This window comes from Phlebotomus papatasi, chromosome 1, assembly GCF_024763615.1.
Source record: "Phlebotomus papatasi isolate M1 chromosome 1, Ppap_2.1, whole genome shotgun sequence".
NCBI classification, from domain to species: Eukaryota; Metazoa; Arthropoda; class Insecta; order Diptera; family Psychodidae; genus Phlebotomus; species Phlebotomus papatasi.
In genome coordinates, this window is record NC_077222.1 from 74,586,799 (window position 1) to 74,610,972 (window position 24,174).

The 24,174-nt window shown below is 30.4% G+C and overlaps 1 protein-coding gene across 19 annotated transcripts in view; it reads right to left on the bottom strand.

Moving 5' to 3' along the window:
• The window catches only part of LOC129802195 (calcium-dependent secretion activator), a 211,057-nt gene that overhangs the window by 12,890 nt on the left and 173,993 nt on the right, over positions 1 to 24,174 (bottom strand). For 10 of the 19 annotated variants that reach the window (XM_055847920.1, XM_055847912.1, XM_055847876.1 and 7 more), the window contains 5 exons: positions 19,863 to 20,063; positions 12,801 to 13,099; positions 12,353 to 12,677; positions 4,743 to 5,123; positions 4,520 to 4,653 (listed from right to left, as the gene is read on the bottom strand). In XM_055847920.1, coding sequence (XP_055703895.1) covers positions 4,520 to 4,653; positions 4,743 to 5,123; positions 12,353 to 12,677; positions 12,801 to 13,099; positions 19,863 to 20,063 — 1,340 coding nt within the window. The remainder of the gene's footprint in view (positions 1 to 4,519; positions 4,654 to 4,742; positions 5,124 to 12,352; positions 12,678 to 12,800; positions 13,100 to 19,862; positions 20,064 to 24,174) is intronic. The other 9 variants (XM_055847982.1, XM_055847964.1, XM_055847936.1 and 6 more) reach the window with 3 other exon arrangements.

Here is a 24,174-nt window from a genome sequence, read left to right on the forward strand (position 1 = left end):
TAATTCTTTGTTCCATTCTTTGTGAAATAGTTTGAAAAGCAAAAATTTGAATTCAGCGAAAGCGATCAAAAATCGCATTAAGAAATTGTCTCAAGAAAAACCAAGCTTTCTTTATCAAAAATGTGATCGATAAGCTTGCAGGTCGATCGTAACGAACAATAAAGAATTGTCGCTCAGAGCAAGGGTGAGTTTTTTAATAGGAAAATTCATATACAATAAGCCCTTTCAGCTATGAGTATTTAATATACTTGATTAAACAAACAATATTTGTTTATGAAACTTCTTTTTGAAGTTTCCTTTTATATAATGCACAGATGTTAGCATCCATTTGATACAATGCCAAAGAAAAAAAACGTAGGGGAAAGTAACTCTCTCTTAGAACGTTCATGCCTTCGAATAATGTGAATTTTCTTTAAGTTTTCCTAAGAGATTTAACACATTTCTATTAAATAATAGTTGGATTATCATCAATTGTTGATAATTCCGAGCTAATTTGCTGTAAATCTCTTACGAAAACAAAAGACATTCACATTATTCGAAGGCATGAACGTTCGAAGGGAAAGCACTTTCCCCTAGGCCCTACGAATGAATAGTTCCGGAAGGACGAAAACTTTGGTGTCCGATATTACACACAGAGTAATGCCTTTCATTCGTTTTAAGTGAATATTAAATTTATATTTAAAAAAACACAATTGATAAACTACTATACAACATTTCAAATAAATCTCCTAAAAAGAAAGTAACAAAAGAATCAATGTGTAATATCGCGTCGAATACAAAAACATTTGTGTTTAAATTCAACCTGTCCGAAACGTGGTAGTTCCCGTATAAAATTTAAAGCAGCTTTGTATTGCTTCCATTAAATATTTCGTAAATTACAGCTAAACTAAGAAAATACCGCAAAACAAATATGGATCATAAAATAATAACTGTAAAAGTAAATTTATATTTCTTTTTTTACTTTCCATTAAATAACATTTCTTTTCTAGAAAATTTAACAATCATGCTATATAGCGGACGTGCAAGTAATTTCTCACAATTAAAGGATTATATGACTTGAAACTATTGTTCATGAAATAGATCCTTCCAAGACTTTCTTCAATTAAAATATCATTTAATTGAAATATAGTTTATAGCAAGTGCACTTTCTCCTTTCTTCGACATTGTAAACTATATTCACAACCTTGTGAATATTCTCACACAATTCTTTTGCATGAAAATGCAAATTGTGAATGAAAAGGTAGTGAAAAAGAAGCTTCTGAAATAAATGAAAATTCCACTAGAGTGCATTACATGGTAATGGGATTACCTTGGTAGAATTTCTGAATTTCAATAATTTGCATAATATTTTCAGCAATATATTACTAAAGTGAGATTTCATGGTGTTGAAACTCAAATCATGCGCAAATATTCACTTTTGTGACGTTGATAGTAAACTTTAAATTTTATTTGTATTCGTTTATTGTCACATAGATTTGTAACTTTACTAAAGTTCTTTCATAACTTTAACCTTTTATATTTTCCAGAATATTTTGAGTTGAGATCATTTAAAAAAAGAATGAATAAATAAGTAAATAAAATAAAATAAAATTTAGATTCTTGTGTCGTTACTCCCTGTTTATTTTATAATTTAACGAACACATTAAATAATATAGAGATTTTATTTCTGTTATTTATTTTGTTAAACGACTTTTGTTTTATAAAGGATCATTTTATGTAATCACTAGGGAAATATAATCAAAATTTATAACAGTGCGCAAAGCAAGACCAAAAACCACATAAATAAAAAGTCTTTTTAGCAATAATTTCAATTCGAAAAACCTTATTGAATAATTTTAATACCAAAACTTTCAATAAAACTAAAATTCAAGAGAAAAAATAAGAAATGTAATATTAAATTTGCAAAGTTGATCTTTGTTGTACGCTGCAACATACTTACATTTTTGCACTAATGATATTATAAAAAAAAAAAGTTTTCAATTGCGTAGCACATAGGGTTTCATTTTAGTACAGTTAGAAACAAGAGAGGATGTATATTGATCGATATAATTATTTCAAATAATTCAATTTAAAAGTTCTTATTCTACTTTCACTTGAACTCAAATTAAATTTCATTATACTTTGATTTTTACAGCAATATATTTTGTCTTCAATAAGTTTTTTTTTAATAAAGTTTTTGAAAATCCAATTTCATTCACTTAGAATTGTTACAAGTTTGGTTTAGATATATTGGTTTACAAAGCTTTCTCGAATGCGGCAAAATGTTTAGACAGTAATCTGATTTTGTTTGCATAAATAGGAGTCTGCAATAGCGAAGAAAGTAGCTTCAATATCACATAGATTTGAAGACATGGGCAGGAATATATTGGTGGAGTCGGGCTCTCCAACCACCCGACTACCCATCCTGTCTCTCTAAGTACACGTGTCCTATATAAATATAATTGCATCATGACCCCAAATCCTAATGGTCATCATTAGCAGCTGACACATTAATAAAAAAAAGTGTAAGACGTGATATATAGCAAGTACTTTAATGGATTTTCAAGAACAGAAAGCATTCCTAATAATCAGATATACTTATTGTACGTGTACTAAATTATCAAGAAAAAAAAACATTATAAGGACGTCTTAATTAGATGAAATAATGCTCTCTAATCTAAGTATTCGCATGAGATGTGTTTGGAAATAATAAAACGTTTATATAGGTCAATTCTCTTGTATGAATGTGATGAGATTGTAAACTATCGCTCCTTGGAAATTACAAGGGGCCAATTCACTTTTTTGCGATTTTGAGATTTTAATACACTTAGAAAGAGAGTTTAATAAATTTTCAAATGATATAAGTCACTAAACTTCATTGTTAGAAAAGTTTTTCCAAATTTTGCTTTATTTGATTGCTTGTGCAAGTTTATTTGAAGTTAGGAGGTAGAAAAATGCCCCTTAAGCATTTCAGTCAAAAAATGTGGCACCCACGTATCGAGATTTTAAACATATCAGCTTTTCTAAATAGTAAAATATTATCAAGTTATTGTTGTCTAACATCATAACAATCTCTTCAAATGTTATCCACAAACTTTCTTCCACTAGGATATTCACAATATCGTCATCAATGTAAGAGACCGTTTAAAATGGAGTTGATCTTTCTAAGGATAAATCCCTATTTCAAAATTTTCCAAGACATTTTTAATCATTCTAAGAAGAAGAACATGAACTAAACTAAATGCCTAAAATGCTTTTTCGAGGAAATCCATCATTTGGACGCCTTTTAAATTAGCCTAACATTAAATGCTGCAAGAAGCACCTTTTTATGCCACAAAAGTCCTCCAATGGACATATCGACTTATTTGAAGGATACTTGGCATTATAGGGATGTAAGACACTATAATCTTTCCAGTACAAGCAAAAAAGTTAACAAAAATGATGGGGTTAAGCTATAGGATACACTTTAATCACGCCTGTAAAAGTAGTCCACGAACTTATACAATCACCCAATACTTAATGTAGTTATAATTTTTTTTAATATAATAAAAAATAAATTATTCAACCTCTTAGCCTTTTAAGAACGATTGGGTCACCGGTGACCGAAAAATGAAATTTTTCCTACGGTCATCTAAAGTTGTGTATTGCTCTAACCAAAGAGTCAGAAAAAGTGATTTTTCTTACCCCCGATTTTGACCCTCTCGTCCTTAAAGGGTTAAGGGTCAAAAAGTATAACATTTTTAAAATATATTTTCTGAAATTTTCAATTTCCATTTAAATATATTTCAAATTCAGCCATGGTGACCTTATTTTTAGAAATTTTTTTGGAAAAAAAAAATATTTTGCTGCAGTGGACAAGATTATTCATAGTAGATTAATCTCAAACCAAAAAATTTCCAATTAGAAGGTGAGTTCAACTCGTACTTGAATTAAGGATTGGAAAAAAAAATAAATTTTGATTTTTGGGAGAATTTTGTACCAAAAATATAATTTTTGGCATATTTTACAACATGTTTCGTCTTATAAAATAAATTATGATCGATAAAACAAAAAATCCCTTGTCCGGGTTAAAGTTTTTTTTTCTTTTGCAATGTTCTTTTGCAAAGTGAGAGGTGTCCAAAAAGCATAATCAAACGTCTGTATTTTTCAGATTTAAAAAAAATAAAAAATAAAGAGAAACAAGCTGTTCTTTAGTATTCAGACCGGACCCACGAATTCCCTCAAGTTATATATTTCTGGGTATACCTATATTTTTAAGGAAATTAGTGTTATCTGAATGGTAGTAAACAGCCTAAACTCAAGAAGAACTAAAATGTCGTAAATTCTTTTGCTTAAAGTCCACATTCATTTGGGAATAGGAGCACGAAGAGGTGTTGAACCCGATGCCCCCCCCCCCTTGAATTGCAAAATGCTCTTTGAGTAAAACGGAAGTAGAATTGAGAGTCCTGCAATATTACTTCCTTTTCTCACATCATTGACCTTGTGAGGTGAAACAATGGTAGCGGAAACAAAGTAATTGATATCTAAGGAGAATACTCACTCTGCTTCGCCGTCAGGAGCAGTGAGGGCACATGTGGCTTCCTCCGTTTGCATGCGCTGAGACACTGTCTGATATGCCTTGGAGTTTAGCTTATCCTCCATCACACCCTGCAGCTCAAAGTCCGAGTAGATTTTCTGCACGCGAGGGCGGAACAAGTGGCAAATTATGTGATTTAAGTATATACATAATCCTTATGAAAATCCAATTAAGAACTTATGCCTACCTTTACAATATGTGCCAGACATGTGCACTGATAGTAGTGCAGTGAGTGATCCAGACGTTCGGACAGCCAATTGCACAGCATATTAATCTGGGCTGTGTACCATTGCTCAAAAATATTGAGAATCCACAGTTCATCATTCACCTTCCCACGAATCTGGTCCATGTTGTTTCGCGTGAAATTCACGTAGCCTTGCCCGAGATCTTTGCCCGAACCCGAAACATTCGTGAAGCTCAAAATACTGCCAATCAAACTGCCCTCATCATACCGCGAAAGCTTTGACAGCGACGCTTCCAGTACAGACATCAATTTGCTGATAATCCCTTGATTCATAGCTGCCAGTGTCTTATCAATTTGATCATCAATCTTCGCGTGATATTGATGCTAAAAAATGTGTTATTCACGAGAAAAAGGAAAATGTACCAACATTATTGATAAATTTCACTCATGCATCTTTCACACGTTACATTAAAAAAAAAACATCACTTATGTTGCTCCTCGTTATTCTCTTTACTACCCTTTGCGAGAAAATAAACAAACCCATCACCGAAAAAAAAAACTGAAATATACTTTGAAAATAAGGTAGAAATTGTTGCATAATCATTTTTACAGTTCAATGAAAAATTCACTGACTCATAAATTAGCGATAAATGCTGAAAGTGAAGATACTTTTTTTTCTTCACTCCAATTTCATTTTGAATATGGCTCTCATATGTATAAAAATTTTTCCTCAGGATACTTTCGTTCATATTAATTTTATCTACCAATTTAAAATTATAATGTACATCAGAGAGGAAATTGAAATTTAATTCTTTATGTATTGCGGGTATATCTGTTGATTTTCTCATTTGCGAGCCAGTCACTGGACAAAATGAAAAATTTACCATTTATTTCGCTTCAACAGACCAAATTACATTAAACCTCTTTGCTTTGGGTTCGCTCTTGAGCTTTTCCTCTGTACCTCATGTACAATTGCGACAGAGAGTCATTAATTAGGCATTATTGAATTTTAAATTAGGGTGTAGTAAAAAATAGACACATAAATATATGTCATTTTGGCCTGACCTTTTTTTTTGATAAAAATGAATCAATTGATATAGATGAAATTGATGCGATTTATTATGGTAAAAAAAGCTAATGGTATTGAACCATGAATCACTAGAAATGAACAACTAATGTGTGAATTCAAGGTTTATTAGTATAATAAAACTGATTAAATTCTAAGTATATAATTTATAGGAATTCAAAGTTTATCATTTTTGTGTTCTTTGTTAATTTTATATGCGAAAAAGAAATAAATAGTGAAAATTAAATTCGGTCAGTAAAGATTCTAAAAATTAACAAAGAAAGGGTGTAATTCATATAAGTAGATTCTAAGATGATTGCTAGTAAAATGATAACTTATATTTACTCTTTGTCAAAATCTACATAAGAATTTAATTTTTTAAATTTTTAAATTTAATAATGATGAAATTTTATTTTTTCTAACCAAAATTATTTTTTTACTGCACATTTCTACAGTATCTCTAATTTATCCACATTTGTATTTTATTCTTCTTATATTTTTTGGCTGATTTTAAATAGACTATTAGGTCAGTTTATTATAATTTTACTAAAAAGTGAATTTTGCATATCATAGTTTTTTAGAGTAGCAAAAGATGTCAATAACATGAATTTTTACTGAAAAGTTGAAACTTTTTCGAGAAATCCCATATAATGCAGATGTTCTGACTAACATAGTTTAAAAAGAATCTATTTGCAATGCATGAAATCATTTGCAAATGAATACATTTTTAAAAATTAATACTTTTCATCTTGCATGAGTTTTGTTTTTAAATTCGAAATGTTATAGTTATAGTTTTCATTAATATTTATAGGGTGAAAGGAACGTCTATTGACACTTTAAGAACTCGTGTCAGCACCTATTGACACCCTCTTCTGTACCATTTGGTATACGAAATTTGAACATCTCTGTTTATAGTAAAAGGTATATTATACAAAAAACGTTAAATTACTTATATTTTACTAGATAAATTAATTAATTTTCAACATTTTGACAAAAGTGTGAATAGAGGTTCCCTGTCGAACAGACGTTCCTCCGACCCTATGACGAATGGCATTTACTTCCAAAATAAAAGTTCAATTGCAATCAAACAATTGGTTTAAACTAACTGGTTTACCGTATAATATTACGAACACAAATTATTAATCCTAATATCTGAAGTTAAACCCAAACAATACTCACATTACTTTACAAGAAAATACTACTCAAGTAACAAAAAAAATCAGGAACATTTATAAGCGGGTTTTTAAGATTTAGTCTTGAATTTTGCCTGTTAAATAAAATTATTAGAATAAAAATAAATCCAACAAGAGAGGGAAGTGGGGCATCTTTGAATTGGGATACCTTTGAAATTGGGTTTTTCCTTCTATTTTTAAAAGAAATTGAGGCTTATAATTTAATTTCGCAATCAGATTGTTGAGCCAAGGACCTCCCGTCCTGACATTCACTTTTCCATAGGTTTTTGCGAAGAGGCACTGAAACCTAATGGCAAGTTTTTTCCTAAAGAGAATTAACTTATCAGTTTGATATCTTTCGAAGATGTGCAGTAAAAGCCGTCTAAAAGTACGAAAAAATATAAGAACTACGAGCAAATTTGTTTAAGTTGCGGTACAATATCTGCAAAATTTTTACAAGGAAATGTAAAAAATAGCTTCACTTTTTATTAAGATTGATGGGCCCCTGGTCGAGCTAACTTTTATATCATGGTAAAGTCCAGTTCCATATAAAAATAGGAGAAAAGCCCTATTTTTAAGCTGCTCTAATTCAAAGATACCCCTTTTCCCTCTACTTAAGTAAATTATATGTTTAATGAGAGGTCATAAAGGATTGCAGTATTTCAAAAAAGTTTTAATTAAGAGTTATCTATATGATTTGTTTTTAATTATTCTACGGATTTTGTTTAATAATTAAAATTAACAAATAGACCATTATCCACTCCTAATTAAATATTTATTCCAGTAAAATATTTTACTTCTATGGCGTTCCCATACTGTACTAGAACTTGATGGCACTTAATGTGTGGTTAAGCTCTACCCAATCCCAAAACGTGACGAAACTAAAATATTTAATGGTATTAAATAAGTATTTAATTAAGTTTTTTTTAAATAGAAAATTACGTTTTTACATAAAAAAAGAATAAAAGTATCACTCTTCAAAGCTTGTAATTTAATACTACGCATTTTAAATCCATCAACATAAATTAAGTATTTCATTGCTTCGTAAATTCGTTTTGAATCTACTTTAGCTTAGGGTAAGTGTGCCATATTTCGGCATAGTTGCATGCAAGCGTCAAAGTCTCAAGTTTGAAATGCAATATTTTAAATTCAAATTGATTTTTTTATTCTTTCTTCTTAAAGAGTGTTGCTTGGAAACTTGTAAAGATTTTACGGTCTTTATTTACTCTAAAATCATTCTTAATACCTTTTAAAATGAATAAAAATGTAGACATAGCTTTGGTGCCTTATTTCGGCCACCTTCATTCTCATAGTTCCTTGCCCTTCGGGAATTCTTCTAACATCTTTTTCACGTCATCTCGTTTGTGGAAGCTACATTTTTTGTTATTCTTTTGCATTGTATAATCTCTAGAGTACGTCAAATCTAAAAGTTCATGGAAATTCGAGGAACAAAAAAGGTGGCCGAAATTGCAAGCTGGCCGGAATTTGGTACACTTACCCTATGTGGTTTTTATATAAATTACTTAAGAAAAAAAAAATATACAAATTACACTCAAATGAAATAAAAAGGACTTTATTGATACTTGGCGTTAATGTGCAGTCATTTTGTGTTTTATATGCAGCTATGTGAGATGTAACGCAATAGGACGTAATTTAATAAGTATCCAATCGATATGAAAAATGTGCATTACTATAATTAAGTTTAAAAAAATATTACCCAAAAGTATGAAAGTAGGTATATTTTAAAAATTATAATTCCAATACCTATCCAAAATAAATAGGTTAATAAATGTTTTTATATCAATTGAAAAAGAACCTTTTCATACTATCATATTAAATTAATGTACGTTCCAACTTTTAATAATCTATCACCAGTGAATTTAATTAAATTATTTCTTTCAAGTGGGAAATTTGCAATATATAAAAATTATGTTCTCTATATTGAGCCTTGATGAAATTATGGAAATTTATTGATTTCTACGGAATTTGTAGATTATTTGCATTATCCCCACATAACAATTTCAATTGAAATTGTTTTGTGAAATTAAAATATGTATGTGAAAGTAGCAATATTATGGTATTTTCGTTATTTCAAAAGAGGTTTCAACACATTGTCAAAATATGCTAACGCTTATGGCGTTCTTTTAGTATGATTACTAACATTATTGCACTCACGATGTAATTGGAGTTTATGAACGTGGCATAAAATGAAGCATTTCATTTGGAATCACAAAGAGCGTGATGAAGTTGGAAATATTATTTCTGACATGACTCCTTTAGTTGGATGTCACCAGCAGATGAGTGCAATGAGAATGAAGGTGAATTGGATTGGAATAAAGTGATGCTGACGCTAGGAAAACGCAATGAGAATCCTTTATACACTACCTTTCGATTACTTCGTGACATTTTATACAATTATTCGCATTTCAATCATGAATAAGTTTATGAAGAAGTAATGTTTCATATACAAATAAACACAGAGTTAAGAGTTTAATGCATTAAATGAAGATTCAAGGAATTCTTTCTTCATGATTCTATTCAATTAGAAAGTCTTAACATCTTTTCTGCGTTGAGACAATTTAATTAAGACAAATTCTTTTGTCTCGATTTTTTTCCGCAAAGTTGTTTGCCTATTCAATTGTAAAGACTTCCACAATTCTCTGTAATATAAATGGGAAAAACGTCAGAGGCGAACAATAAACTTGGTTAAGTTTACTAGAGATGTGATCTTTTCACTTTAAATTTGGTTAGTGTATAAATCCTATAAATATACGAATGGAGCATATAAACTTTGCTGCACAGTGATTTTAAAGCTTCTTCAGACCAAAAAAGTTTTATTGCTAGATTTAATTTTAATAATTTTCTAACAATCAACAATTAGGATAAATTTTGATTTAGATTTAAGACCCTTACTGTGTTATCACACTTGCACATTAAAATTTTAATATGATTCACATTAATTGTCGCTGGTGAGAGTCCAAATGTGTAATTTATGTGTTTGAATCATTTTATATTCAAAATTTGATCAATTTGTTGATAAAAAGGTAGACTTGGCCCGCAAAATGTGATATAAATTGATTTATAGCATTAATGCGAAAAATTAATGCGATTTTCTCTTTAATTTTTTAATGTGAAAAATGTTTATGCTTTGGGTAAATTTAAAGTTATTTTTACAGGCCAAGTCCACTCCTTTACCAATAAATAGAAAAACCCCAAATATTAAGTGACTCAAGGACACAAATAACATATTTGGACGCTCACAAGCGACAATAAATGTGAATCATATTAAAATCTTAATGTGCAAGTGTGATAACGCCGTCAAGCTGTCTTCAGACTAGATGTTTAGCTCAGTTCCCGAAGATCTTAAAATCCTAAATAGCAACCAATTTTATTAATTTTTCAATACTTAATAAATTGTTTGCTTTTTTATAACGCAATTGTAAGTCAAAATTTTCCAAAAAAAAAAAAAAAATTGACGGATAAGAAAATAAAGAAGTGAAGCCAAATGGCTGTTTTAGGTCTGAAGTTAATTTTAAATTTAGTGGTTTTGCTTGTTACTTAGCATAGGGTCGAAGGAACACCTCTTCAACAGGGAACCCCTATTGACACTTTTGTCAAAATGTTGAAATTTATTTATTGCATTCAATAAAATCTTAGTATTATAACGTTTTTTTATTAATCTGGGTTTTTCGATAAGGATAAGTGTTCAAATTTCGTATTCCAAATGGTACAGAGTAGGGTGTCAATAGGTCCTGACACGAGTTCTTAAAGTGTCAGTAGATGTTCCTTTCACCCTAACCCTTTTTAAAATAAAAGCTTCGATTGTATAGTATTATTGAAAATAAATGTTCATCTAAAAGGTCTGAATTTAGATTCACTAAATATTGTTTAACCCAAGGAGAAAGTTTTACTGCCAAAAAAAACTTCTATAGAATAGACAACTTTTAGAGTTTTTTTTTCTAATTCATCGGATGTTCCAAATTGGATTGCAATAACACCCACTTATATTAATTTGAATTTGCCTTTATATAAATCTTTTAAAAACACTTAGAAATTCGAGACCTTCAAAAACGAGATTAAATCTTAAAGTGAAATCTGATCCGTGTAATATAAACCTCATGAATGCTTTCCATTGTGTTTTTGCCGTTTGGGAAAATTAAAAATAACATATTAATTACGAATAAATTGATGAATTATCAAATGTGATCTGTTTTTTCGGAATATTCTGAAATTAGCCTGCAGGATACTAAATTAGAAAAATTGATAAAAAGGTTTCTGATTAAATTTCAGAAAATGTGAAAAAATGTGTATCAAACACGTTTGATAAAAATTATGCGTTTAAAAGAAAATAATTAAAATATTTCCTTACAAATTCGATTTATAAATGCAATATTCAGACGGTCAAACTTTTCAGACGGTCAAACTTTTTAAAAATAAAAAGTTACTCGTAAAGATATTGATAAATTTTCGAAGATACTATGTATGTTATGGAAAGTTTTCAAGTTATTTAAAAAAATTAATACACTAAAAAGGGAATTACCGTAATGCAGAAACAGTTATTGGACAGCAATTTTACAGAAATGTGTTATTACAATAAAATATTCCAAACCGGAAATTGGCATATCATACTTTGTCCGACCGACAAAACTTTTTCGAAACATAAAATTAATTGTTGATATGTATAAAATGGTTTAAGTTTAAGGGATGCTCAGGTATATTTGGTGGTCACAGATGGAATTATTTCGCCAAAAACCTAGGGAATAGATAGGGCCTATAAAAAAGGGATACGCATGTTTGGCAGTTTTGAAACGGTCTTAAGGAAACCTACAATGTAACTAAAGACTTATAATCAATATTTTATCAATTTATTGGGACTGAGCCATTCCCCTCTTTATTAATCCTCAAGACAACGGTTTGGCTTAAGATAATATAAGTTTTATGGCTCATGCAAAATTCATATTATTTATTAAGACCATTTAGACTGTATTACGGTAACTTGTCTCGGATTTCGAATCAGTGATAGTGTATATTATATCGATTAAAGTACTTCAATAGTTTTGGATATCTTCTCAAGCTTGCGCTGTGAGACATTACTGCCAGCCAACCGATTCTCTTTTAAAGACCGAAATTTTCAGAATTAGGGATTTAGAAAGCACATAAGTTCGATCGAAGATAAGCCACTGCACTGTAGTATCACAGTGTGATTGTAAAAGAACCTAGGTATAAAAGAAAACCCTTGCCTCAAGATCAACAATAGCTTACGAGATATAATGCAGAAGTGAGCAAAAATTCATAAGAAGTTATAGCCTATAGAAGAGTGTCACAATAAACTTGAGGGGATGTGTGTGCAAGTTCAACAAGTACCCTCGACTCACCACATCAATTCCGTCGATGGTGCACAATTTGAAAGACTGATTCTTTGCGTCGAGAATCACATTCACCATGGCGCACATTTCCGATGGCATGATATAGTCCGTAGAGATGAAGGTTACACTTTTCTTGAGCCATTGCTGAAAGGCACCCTCGGTGCGCTGAATGCAGGACTCAATCATATCGCAGGCCATCAGCTTCAGCCTCTGCTCGAGATGCTGACGGAACTCGGCATCGGGCCAGTGTAGGTCCCTGATGAAGGACTGCAATGCGTCCAACTTCCAAAAAAGATCTTCTGATGTTGCACAGCCGTTGCTGATGGAGGAATCACTTTAAGGGTTAAGATGGGTGCCGCTTTTTTTCATCATCATCACAAGGAAAGGGACACAACAGCAAAAAGATGGTGGGCCAACAGATTTACCACACCAAAGCAAGCAGTTCGTGGGGACTTACCCTTTACTCTCCCAGCGTTCCTTTTCGAATCCCTTGTGGATGGATTGAGCAATGGAGGACTCCATGAGGTCCACATAGCGCACCACAAGTGGTGCAAATGTATCACGCAGATGCTGATGGAAGCGCCCATTCTTCAGATTGTCATCCGTCCTCAGGTAGTCATTGAGGATCTGGAACAGCGGGAAGGAATCCCATGTATCTGGTGCCTGTTCCGACAGTACCCTATCCATATCCACAGCAAAGAGTGACCAAAATATCTCAGCATGCTCCACCAGTAGGTCCGAGAACCATGCAAAAGCCTATCATTGAGAGACAAATAAGGATAATTCATTATTCAGACTGATCTATTATTCCCATACCTACATCCTCTTTAAAAAAAAAATCTCTAATAAAACGAAAAATGTTTTAAAAACAAAACCGGCAATAAAATCAGAAAATTTCGAAGCTTTCAGCATTGAATTATTATAGTTTCCAGCTCAGATAAAAATTATTATTTTGTGGTGCATTGGCGATTTGTTAATTATCTTTTAGGTATTAAATGCTGCAGTGGTTCTTCATATATATATATTTTTTACACACACATAACAGTATGTTTTGTATGTATATTTTTATTCATGTGAAGTAGGACCACCACAAAAAAAAAATCGTCATTAGCCAAAAAGTATGTTGTATAAGAGAGAAAAATGCACATTTTTTCGCGTGTAGAGCATCTACTTTTGCTACAAAATCGCACACTTGCACTCACACAGCATATTTTATGTGATATAGAACTTATTTCTCCTTCTTTCATGAAACATTTTCAAACACACTACTTCAGTATGGTACAAGGAGCACTATGTAATGTATAGAAAAGAAAGTTATGTACAGTTGCATGCAAGAAGTGTTACAAAACCAATTTTGAGCTAAAGTGTAAGCAATTCAATACAAACATTTAATGAACTTGTAGTCTTTTAGAAATTTTTTACATTTTATTTTGAGATATAAATTTTTAAGACTACAAATTCATTTAACAGAAACATTCTTGTAACATTAACTCAAAACATTACACTTTGAACTTTGTACAAAAAATCTACTAAAACTTGCGAGTTGGCTTATAAAAGGCATTCGAACACTCTTGTACACCTCTGTAGCTAGCAAGAGTACGTTATTATATGTAAGATACATAAGTTACAGAAAAACCAGCATGAAACTTATTCGATATTACATTTTCTCTATGGAATCACAGGAAGAATTCTGGTGATTTTTTTTTAAATCCTATTATATTTTTTTCTTTTACACTAAAGTTCCTATATTGGAAACCTCGTCTTATAGTTTTATCATCCTTTTCATATACCTATATTAGTAATTTTAGAACATATCATTAAGTAAAAATGTTAAATTGAGCAGAAAAACTGCTTTTAACAGTCTGATTTTTGCAGGTATACAATCACGTTAGACTCTTTTTTAACCATCGAATGAATTTCATTTTGTTTTTTGTAGAATTTATGCTTTTACCCTCTTCATATTCACTCACAGAATATTCTGTTTTGTTTGGTGAAAATGAAGAGGTTTTTCTCACACCCACTCTGGCTTTTTATCGAACACGAAAAACAAAGAAACACTATTAATTGAGAAAAGAAGAAAAATCCACACAAGTTTACAAAAAAAAAAACTGAAAACAAGAGCTAGATGTTGCTTTTCAGTGTGTTTAGCGAGAAATAGAGAAAAAAGCAAAATTCGTAGGTGAAAAATCGTGTTTTTAATGTCTTTTCTTTTTAGAATAAAGGCATTTGTAGCGATAGAGACCATTTAAGAAAATAAAATTTATGTTGTTACAATTATTATACTTTGAAAATGATTAAAAATTGTATTTAAGTGTATCATTGAAAGAAAATATTCAAGAGCGTTCAATTTAAAATTTTTAGGAAAATTAACGCAAATAGGAGCTCCACAACGAATATTGTGGAACTAAGAAAGGAAGGTTACGTGATGACTTAGAGAATGATTGAGTCTTATCCAACATTTGAATCAAAAATTTCACAGGAACAGAGGAATTTTAAATATTTTGACCTGTTGGTGTTATAAATGTTAAAGGGTTATACGTGTTAAGACTGAACAACAACATATTTCTTTTAATTATTTCTTTCAGTATAGAGAGAATGTGGTATCTTTAAATTAGGGCACCTTTGAAATTTGGCTTTTTTCTGATTTGCTGAGCTATATTATAATCATGAAAAGGTCCAGTTTCTATTAAAAGTAGGAGAAAAAGCCCAATTTCAAAGCTGCCCAAATTCAAAGGTGCCCCACTTCCCCCTAAAAAAATAATTCTAAATTTTGAATATACAATAATACAACATTTAAATAATATTTTCTGAAATTTTCATTAGGGAATTTCAAAAATTTAGCTGTTGGGATTTTATTTGTGGAGACCTTTTTTGAAAAAAACTTATTATCCGGTAGTCATGACTAACTCAAAGTAAATCAATCTGAAGTCAAGAAAATAACAAATATTTCTTGTTACTTCTTGATTTGTTTTATTTCCTTGATCACAACTTTTTTTTTACAAGATAAAACGTGATTTAAAATACGTCGAAAATGATAAAATTCTCCCAGAAATGCAAATTTTCTTTTTTATAATCCTTCGTTGAAGCACGAGTTTAACTCATCTTCTAACTGGAAATATTTGTTTTTTTTCGCTTGGGACGAATTTATTCTGAGTAATTGTGACTACAGCAAAGTAAGTTTTATTAAAAAAGGTTTGAGAAACTCACGTCTCGACGGCTGAATTTATAAAACTTTTAAATGACAATTTCAGAAAATATTAGTCTAAATATTGTACTTTTACCTGCTTAAACTCTTAAAATAAATAAGTTTTCATTATGTTGAAAAAAAAAATTGGGGAAATATATACTGGTTTTTAGTCTTTGTGACCCACAAAATTCCTTGCTTAAAGTAAATGATATTTTTTTCGAAAAATTTAACGGGTCAAGTGGTAGAGTACTCGCTCTATGATGCAAGTTTCTCGGATTGGAATCTCTTTTAAGTCACCAAGAATTTTTCTGGTGTTAAAGGTGTTCGGATTGCATCCAGTAAGCTTCACTGCATTTGATTCCATGGGACATAGAACTACAAATCTCATCCGCGTGTCTCCCCTTGCATGAAGGCCTAGTCCCTAATGGAATTTTGCCACATTTATTATTATTATTATCAATAATAGGGTCGGAGGAACGTCTGTTCGACAGGGAACCCCTATTGACACTTTTGCCAAAATCTTGAAAATTATTTAATGTATCTAGTAAAATATAAGTAATATAACGTTTTTTCTGTTATATACCTTTTACTATAAACAAAGATGTTCAAATTTCATATCCCAAATGGTACAGAGTAGGGTGTCAATAGGTGCTGACATGAGTTCTTAAAGTGTCAATAGACGTTCATTTCACCCTAATTTAAGCATTTCCGAATATTCAAGATGAATTAATTCATTCTCACTATCATTGCAACACATTCTGCTTGTACAAACATAATAAAAATTCTTTATGAAATATCACCTAATATGTGTAGTGTACTGCAAAAACGAATCAAGATCAAAAACTTTTTAATTTACTCGCAATGGGCTAAACTTTCATGGACTGAACATTAAAAAAGCTACAGAATTACTTTTTATTTGTAAAATGAAGTTGCCTTACTTATTAATATGAATTAAGTTTCAAAGTATAGGGAATTTAATTCTGAAAAGAATAAGCCTTTATTCATTTCATTTCTTTCATAGATTTTTTATTAATCTTTTTTTTGGAAATGAGAAGAAATTGTAAAAATGAGAAGTGAAGCGCTTCAAAGTTTTGAACGTTCATCCGGGCGCTTGCAAATCTGCTTGCGTTCCTGTGCTTTCGTCTCTGTATCTTCACACTTAGAACTCTATCTATCGATTTAAGCAATAAAAAATTAAGGCCAGTTTGACCTTGTAATTCTGGCTTCAATCTTAACATCTAATTGAATTATTGGTGATGATTTGTTTTACATGCGTTATATTATCCTATTCCAAAAATAATCAAAGTTCTAAAATATCAACGTTAGTTAATTGTAATTGCCCTATGCAACCCGATCAAAAATTATTTTAAGTGAAGCTTTTACAGTATATTCATAACAACCCGCTTCAAAATATTTAAATTGTGGTATTCCGCATAAATCTCAAATGATTCTAACATCAACCCATGACCTTTCTCTTTATATATGATCTTTTCTAAAATAATTATGAGATTTTCAATTTCACAAAACGAAAAAATACGTAAATATTCACTTGCCTTATTAAATTTTTCTTTCAGTGATACAGATTATTAAAGATGTATGTACAATTTTAAATGTTTGTTTAGGAGTTTTAGGACATGTAAAATATGTGGATAAATAGTGGATGACACATAATACACAGAGATACGAAATATGCTAATCCATTGAATAAATGCATAATCATTCAGGTGCTAAACAGTTTGGCACATAAATTACAAAATCAATACTTGGGTGTATACTTTTCCGGATCAAATGCATTTATTTTTGATTCTTTTTTTTTAGCTCTTTAATGCAGATTCTCGGCAAAAATTGCATTGCGGCATTTTTTTTTCATATAAGTTTCAAATTTATTGATGATTTCAAATTTCATCAATTTTGATTGACGAATATAATATTAATATTGTATAAACTATGAATTCTTAAATGGTCCGTCGACTATTCCAGAAATAATATAAATATACATCGCAAATAAATGCAAAATATGTCTAAAATAATGGAAAATAATGTTTATAAAAGAAATTCAGAGAAGAAATCTGCGTAAAAAAAGTCTACAAAAAAATTCCTAATTATATAGTTTTGTATTGAAAAATGTGTTAAATAACATTAATTTTTAAATTATCTTTCATTGTTTTGGTTGTATTTGATTGTGTTGGGTGAAGTATTTTGTTAGTGCAAAACTTTAGTAAAGAACAAGATTGGAAAATAAAATGAATGAACTTGTAGTGTTGTATGTATATTTTTGATCCATTACAATTTCTTATAAGGAAGAAATTGAGTGAAAGCAGAAACGAAGAGGAAAACTTTCTCCAACTTATTGAAATATCTTTCAATGATTTTTTTTTCCAATGTGCACGATATGAACATAATTTGTTGCAAAAGAGACGCTTCTCTTTTACTCATCTTACGATGGATATGTAAGGAAAATTATTGTAAGGCTCTTATTATAGTATGTGTTGATGAATGTCTTTTTATGTTTTAATCATAAAAAGCCAAGATAGAATATTAAATTCTCTGTACAAAGAAGAAATATAAAGTATTTTACTACAGAGAACCAAAAAGGGGAAAAAGTAAACATAAAGTAACTATGTCATAAAGAGGCATAATTTAGTCAACTTCTCTCAACAAAATCTACTAATGATTTCTGCAAGATATTTCTTTACTGTAATATAGAATCATATATTGCGCTTTTTCCTAAACAGCAATTAAATATAACAGTGAGAAGCATACATTCGTTCCAAATTGTTTGATCATAGTGTCAAAATATCTTCAATCAAAAGAAATTTAATAATGCAATTTTAAGAAGCCGAAAGAAATTAACTTCAATTTAGTCTTGGAATAATAAATAAATTGATAACCCGGTATCCAATGAATAGGGGAAGGCTTTTAAGTTTCGCACACACTCTGGCTTCGAACATTTTATATTTTTTCCATATTCTTTTAATGAATCTGACCTTATGGCAATATATTTTAAATTAATAGCTAGTCTTAAGTAAAACATTCCGTGAAAAAATTAGGTCAGATTCATTAAAGGAATATGGGAAAACTATAGAGTGTTCGAAGCCAGAGTGTGAGCGAAACCTGAAAACCTTTCCCTGTAACTTTAAGGTTGATTAGCCATAAACACAATTTCTGTGAAGGACTCCAGTTGAAAAAATTCAAAATATTCATTTAAATATTGAAAAATACAAGAACTTTATTCTCATATATCCAAGAAGAATTTTCTTTCTCCAAATAGTATTGTTGAAATCTCTAATACGTTATAAGAACGATAAATTATTTAAGGGGAAATGGGGCACCTTTGAATGTTGAATGAATTAGGATTTTTCTCCTAGGTTTAAGTTGAACTGTGCCATATCATAATGGAATTTAGTTTCTTAATCTGTTTGTGCGGCTAAGTTGTATCATGATAAGGCTCAATTTTATTTAAAAATAAGTGAAAAATCCTAATTTCAAAGGTGCCCCATATTCAAAGGTGCCCCATTTTCAAAGGTGCCTCACTTCCCCCTACTTGTAGGGGAATGTAGGCATGGTTCGCACACAGTGAACCTTCAAACGATGCGAATTTTCTTTTTGATTGCAAAAAGTTGGCTTACCATTTCTCACCTTGTCTTATGAGGTTAATAATTATCTTTCTTCTGGATAAGAAATTTCGAACTAGTTATTTACAAACAAAGAAAAAAACTTCCATCGTTTGAAGTTTCACTGTGTTCGAACCATGCCTATATTCCCCTATCTATCCTTACTCAGGATTGCAAGAACAGTTAGAAGTAAGCCCCAAGTAGTGCACTGATAATGAATTCTTAAGCCACAACAAGTATATTGAAATTTAAAATTCTTGTTATAACCCTTTTGTTTTTAAATCGATTTGATTTTGAAAACAGAACTTTTGTCTCTTGAAAGAAATAAAGAAAATATTATGGTTTTAAAATGAAAATGTATTGCTTGGAACAAGATTTGCTTCTCACTGCATACTTTATGCATACTTTACTCTTGAATCACTCTCAAGAGAATATAGCTAAAACAGAACTGATACAGAGAATCTTGCTAAATCTGTGAAATATGGTAAAATAGTTGTGAAAGAACTCTGTCGTACAAAACTATATAATGGCAAAATAAATGTTGCAAAAATTTATATTAATTTTGCCATATATTAAAAATGCAAAAAAAGTTTAATTGCGGTTATTATACCAATAAAAAACTTATTAACTGCTCTGTTTCACAGAACATTTTTTTTAAAAAACGTCTAAAATAACTGATATTTCTTGTTATTTTTTTTAATTATTTGATAATACGTGCCGTTGGAGCCGGAAAAGTGTAGACAGCATGCGTTGGCATGCAATATCGATACGGGGTCGTGGTCGTGTTTTTCGTGTTTTTGGCCGTAGAAGAAGCTGTAGAAGGAGCTGTAGTAGTAGTAGTGGTAGCGGAAGTTGTAGCAGTCCCATCTGGTGGGACAGGCTGCTGCTGGTCACCAGCTGGAGCATCAGTTTTTCGCAACTATACACGAACACAACAACACATAAATCACAACAAGATTCCATCATCCCAATATTAAAAGAGATTATAGTAATATTTTTCTCATCTCTCCACAATTCACCACCTTCGTGAGAAAAAATAATAAAATACACACAGATTTTCTTTTTGATAGAGAGAGAAATAGAAAAGAAAAGACAACAAAATTTTCCAGCATCATCAATTATGCATCAACAGAGTGATCATACATACAAATATCATTTCCTCCATACATTTTTCAGAGTAAAAGAAAATGATAGAAAAGGGACAAAGGAGACATTTTACACCAAATACAGAGATTACAGTGTTATTAATGAATATTTAAAGAAAAAAATGGTTTTTAGAAACTAAAAAGATGGAAATTTGAGCCGGGATCATAAAGAAAAAATGTGTAAATTGCATATTTTCAGTGCTAAACACACTATCAATCTCTCAAAGAGATGCAATTTGTGGTTATTAAAGTTGATATTAAATTGAAGATATTGGCTATAATAATGAAAATTAATTTAAAAAAAATTATTTAAATCGCGAAGAATAAAAAAAATATGTATATGAATTCTTTTATACAAATCAGAATAATATCTTATTTATATCTGTTGTAAATGGAAAATTTTCAAAATTATAATGTCAAAATTAGAGATTTCCTATTCTGAGTTATAGGACAATAAAATTTAAAAAGTCATAATACCCCTCAATATTTATATAAATTAATTACACCGTAATTCTTTAAATTCTTGTTTATTTGTTGTTAAATTGTTGTTCATTTTTTCAACAAAAATATTTCATTTTAAATTGTAAAACTTCTTTATAAGCCTTAATTTAAAATGTAACAAACTTCACCATACGGAATTTAAATGGAAATGTCAAGCTCCTTTAAGATTTTTCTTTAAATGAAGAAAATTCGAGGAAAGATTGAAACAGATAGATCATAATTATAGGTCTTTAATTCAGAATCATAAATTAATAAATTTGACACAAAATATATTTAGGGAGAGGTTGGGCTATTCTGAACTGTAGGGTTACATCGATATACGTTTTTTCACATATTTCTAAGGGAAATTGGGCTTTAACATAATGTAATTTAGCTCTAAATAAAAATAAGTGTGGATCTAAATGATCTAAATATAATGCCTTAATGGAACTAAATTTACTGCCCAGTATCTTTCAGAAGTATGCGAAAAAATCGTATATCAATATAGCCTCAATGCTCAAAATAGTCTCACCTAAACCTATTTAGAATCCGTATTTCGACCGGAATGTTAGTTATTACATTATTAGTGCTATTATAGATTATAGGGAGACATGGTCACCTTTGAATTGGAGCAGGTTTAAAATTGGGCTTTTCTCTTTTATTTTTAAATGGAACTGGACCTCACTATAATATAATTTAGCTCCATAAATCATTTGTGAAGCTTATGCCAAAGGTGCCCCAATTCCCCTTATCTTTGAAATAGGTCCTTTTCCTATTTTTAAATGTAAAAAAGCTTTATCATTATAATTTAGCTTCACAATTGGTTTAAGTAGCTAAATTACCATTTAAAAATAGGACGAAAACCTTATTTCAAAAGTGTCTCAATTTGAAAGGTGCCCCACTTCCCCATATTATACTATAATTATAAAAAGAAACCGCTTTAATCTACTTTAACAACCACTTTTAAAATGGACAGTGTGTTTTTTGGGCTGATTGAATGGAAACCCAGGAGTAAAAGTGGTACATAAGGAGGAGAAAAGGTAATTGGGGTTCTTTGAAACACCAATATCATGGTGATCTAAACCGGACGTTTCTTTTGAAATGCCTCTATCTTTTTATTTTCTTGTACCCTCACTTCCTTTATCGAAAATTCCAATATTTTCCGTGAATTATTTATCGGTTGGGCCCCGATTGAGTCGCACAAATGGGGAAGCTTTATCGTTTTCGGTGGGAGAAACAATTTCCGAAATCGATTAGTTGCAACACCATTAGCATGGACTGGGTTTAGTTAAAAAAAAAAGTAAGAAAGTACATATACTTTAACCACAGTCATCATGTACATACTAACCACCCTCTGGGCATAATGTCTGTGAACATTAGAAGCACTCGTTCTTGCCGCATTATATGTACCATCACTTTATCACACGGGCGATTATTAGATCAATTCAACGACTCGCCGTGCAATGTAACATAGAAATTGTTCCAGATACGCCACCGGATATCTTTCTATACTCAAAAAAAAAGTCCTAGAGCTATTGCAGTGTCATAATTAGAGAAATATCATCTGTGTTTTAGGAGTAATTTGGAATTTATATTTAATTATCGAAATATGGTTTAAATTTAATATAACTTTATATAATTACACAACTTTAATGCGCATTTTACAGTGACTATAATTACTTTTTAATTTTTTTAATCACTTACTTTTTTATTCACAAATTGCATTTTTTTTTTATTTACATTGCAGTGCAACTCCGACAGTGTCAATGCGTTTGATTTTTATGTGTGATTTTTTCATAGTCATACCTATTAAATTTCCAAAGTTATCTAAGAGTATAAGTTATTAGTCGTTGCATTAACTGGATCACTTCTTCAAAGTTGTCTTTATAAAAGTATTTTACATAGTTGGTATTTAAAATTTTCAGAGCTTGGCCACTATTGAAGTCTTACTGTATGTGCACTGAGTGAGAGAAATTCGAAAAAGTTAAAATAACATTCCGGAAATGTTAATTTTACCCTGCAGTATTGATCCGAAATCGGTGTAAATATTATGCTTTTTAGGTGTATTAGGGGTTAAAGTTACCCTTTTTCATGTTATTTTTACCCTTAAAAGGTGTAAAATTAGCATTAAAAAATGTTGATATATTTTAATGTTATATTTTTAATTATATATTTTTTTATACCTAAAAAGTGTTAAGGTTATGAGGAAAAAAAGGTAATCGCACCCCCGTTTTTTTCTTAGTGTGTAAATTAAATCCACTTAAAAATCGTAAAACAAACTCTATTTCCAATTTTAATTTTTTTTCATCCCAGTTTTTACTTGAGGATAAAAAAATTATAAGAAAAAAAAGATCTTAATTTATTGATGTTGTGTATTTGGAGCGCAATTTCGAAATGAAAGATCGGAGCCGGAGACACGAATGCTATGGAATAAGTTGATGAATTTTTCTGAGATTCCTTTTCTCGATGAATTCTGGTAGCCTCAATAATATCAAATTCACATCGTTTTTTTTTCACAATGTAAAAAGTGTAAAACGGTTGTATAAAAACATCACTGATTAAGTATAAAACGGTTAAGATTGCGTATGAAATCTGTACCAGCTGCAGTTTATTTACTATTTTATGTTGAAACACTAAGGTTTTGCATAATATGACCTCAGCTCTGATTAAACATAAAGCGGTTGACATTGTGTAGAATATCTGCACTTGTTAAGCATGTTAAGAATACCAGGGTAAAATTTACAATCCTCTATATACAAAATTTTAATAGTCGATCCAACGATTCAAGTTGAGAAAATTAAATATTCAAAAAAATATCTTTACGATCGTGTACTTATTGTCTCAAGTGTAAGTATGACATAAATCAAGGATTTCCTTTGCGCCTCCAATAATCAATTTCCGGAAGAAAACCCCAATACCTTGTGTAAGTAACATTCTCTTTTTTTTTTTAAATTTCTCCCCACCCTGACAAAATCATAATAATTCACCATAGATACATCCCACAAATCAAGAAGTGGTACAAAGATTTCCAATTTGAAATGCAAGAATGAAAAAAAGTCCTCATTTCCCTTCATGATCCTTGGGCCACAAATCACGGAGATGAAGAAGTATTATTATGAATGTCAGATATGGAGAGTCATTTCAGGGAAAAAATAATGCATAAATGGGAAAAAAAGAGTAAAATGTGAAAGAAAAGGAGGTTAGTCATTCAAACACTGCCATTTCCTCTTTCAGGAAATTTTTCCACATATACAAGCATGCAGACAACATTGAAATTTATCATTGATTCTTTTGTTGTATGATTGAGATAGAAGTAGTTGTAAATTGAATAGAAGTAATTGATTTATGAATATGCGGTGTGCTATTATTAGTCATTTTTGTGTAATACTTTTTTTTTCGACCCTT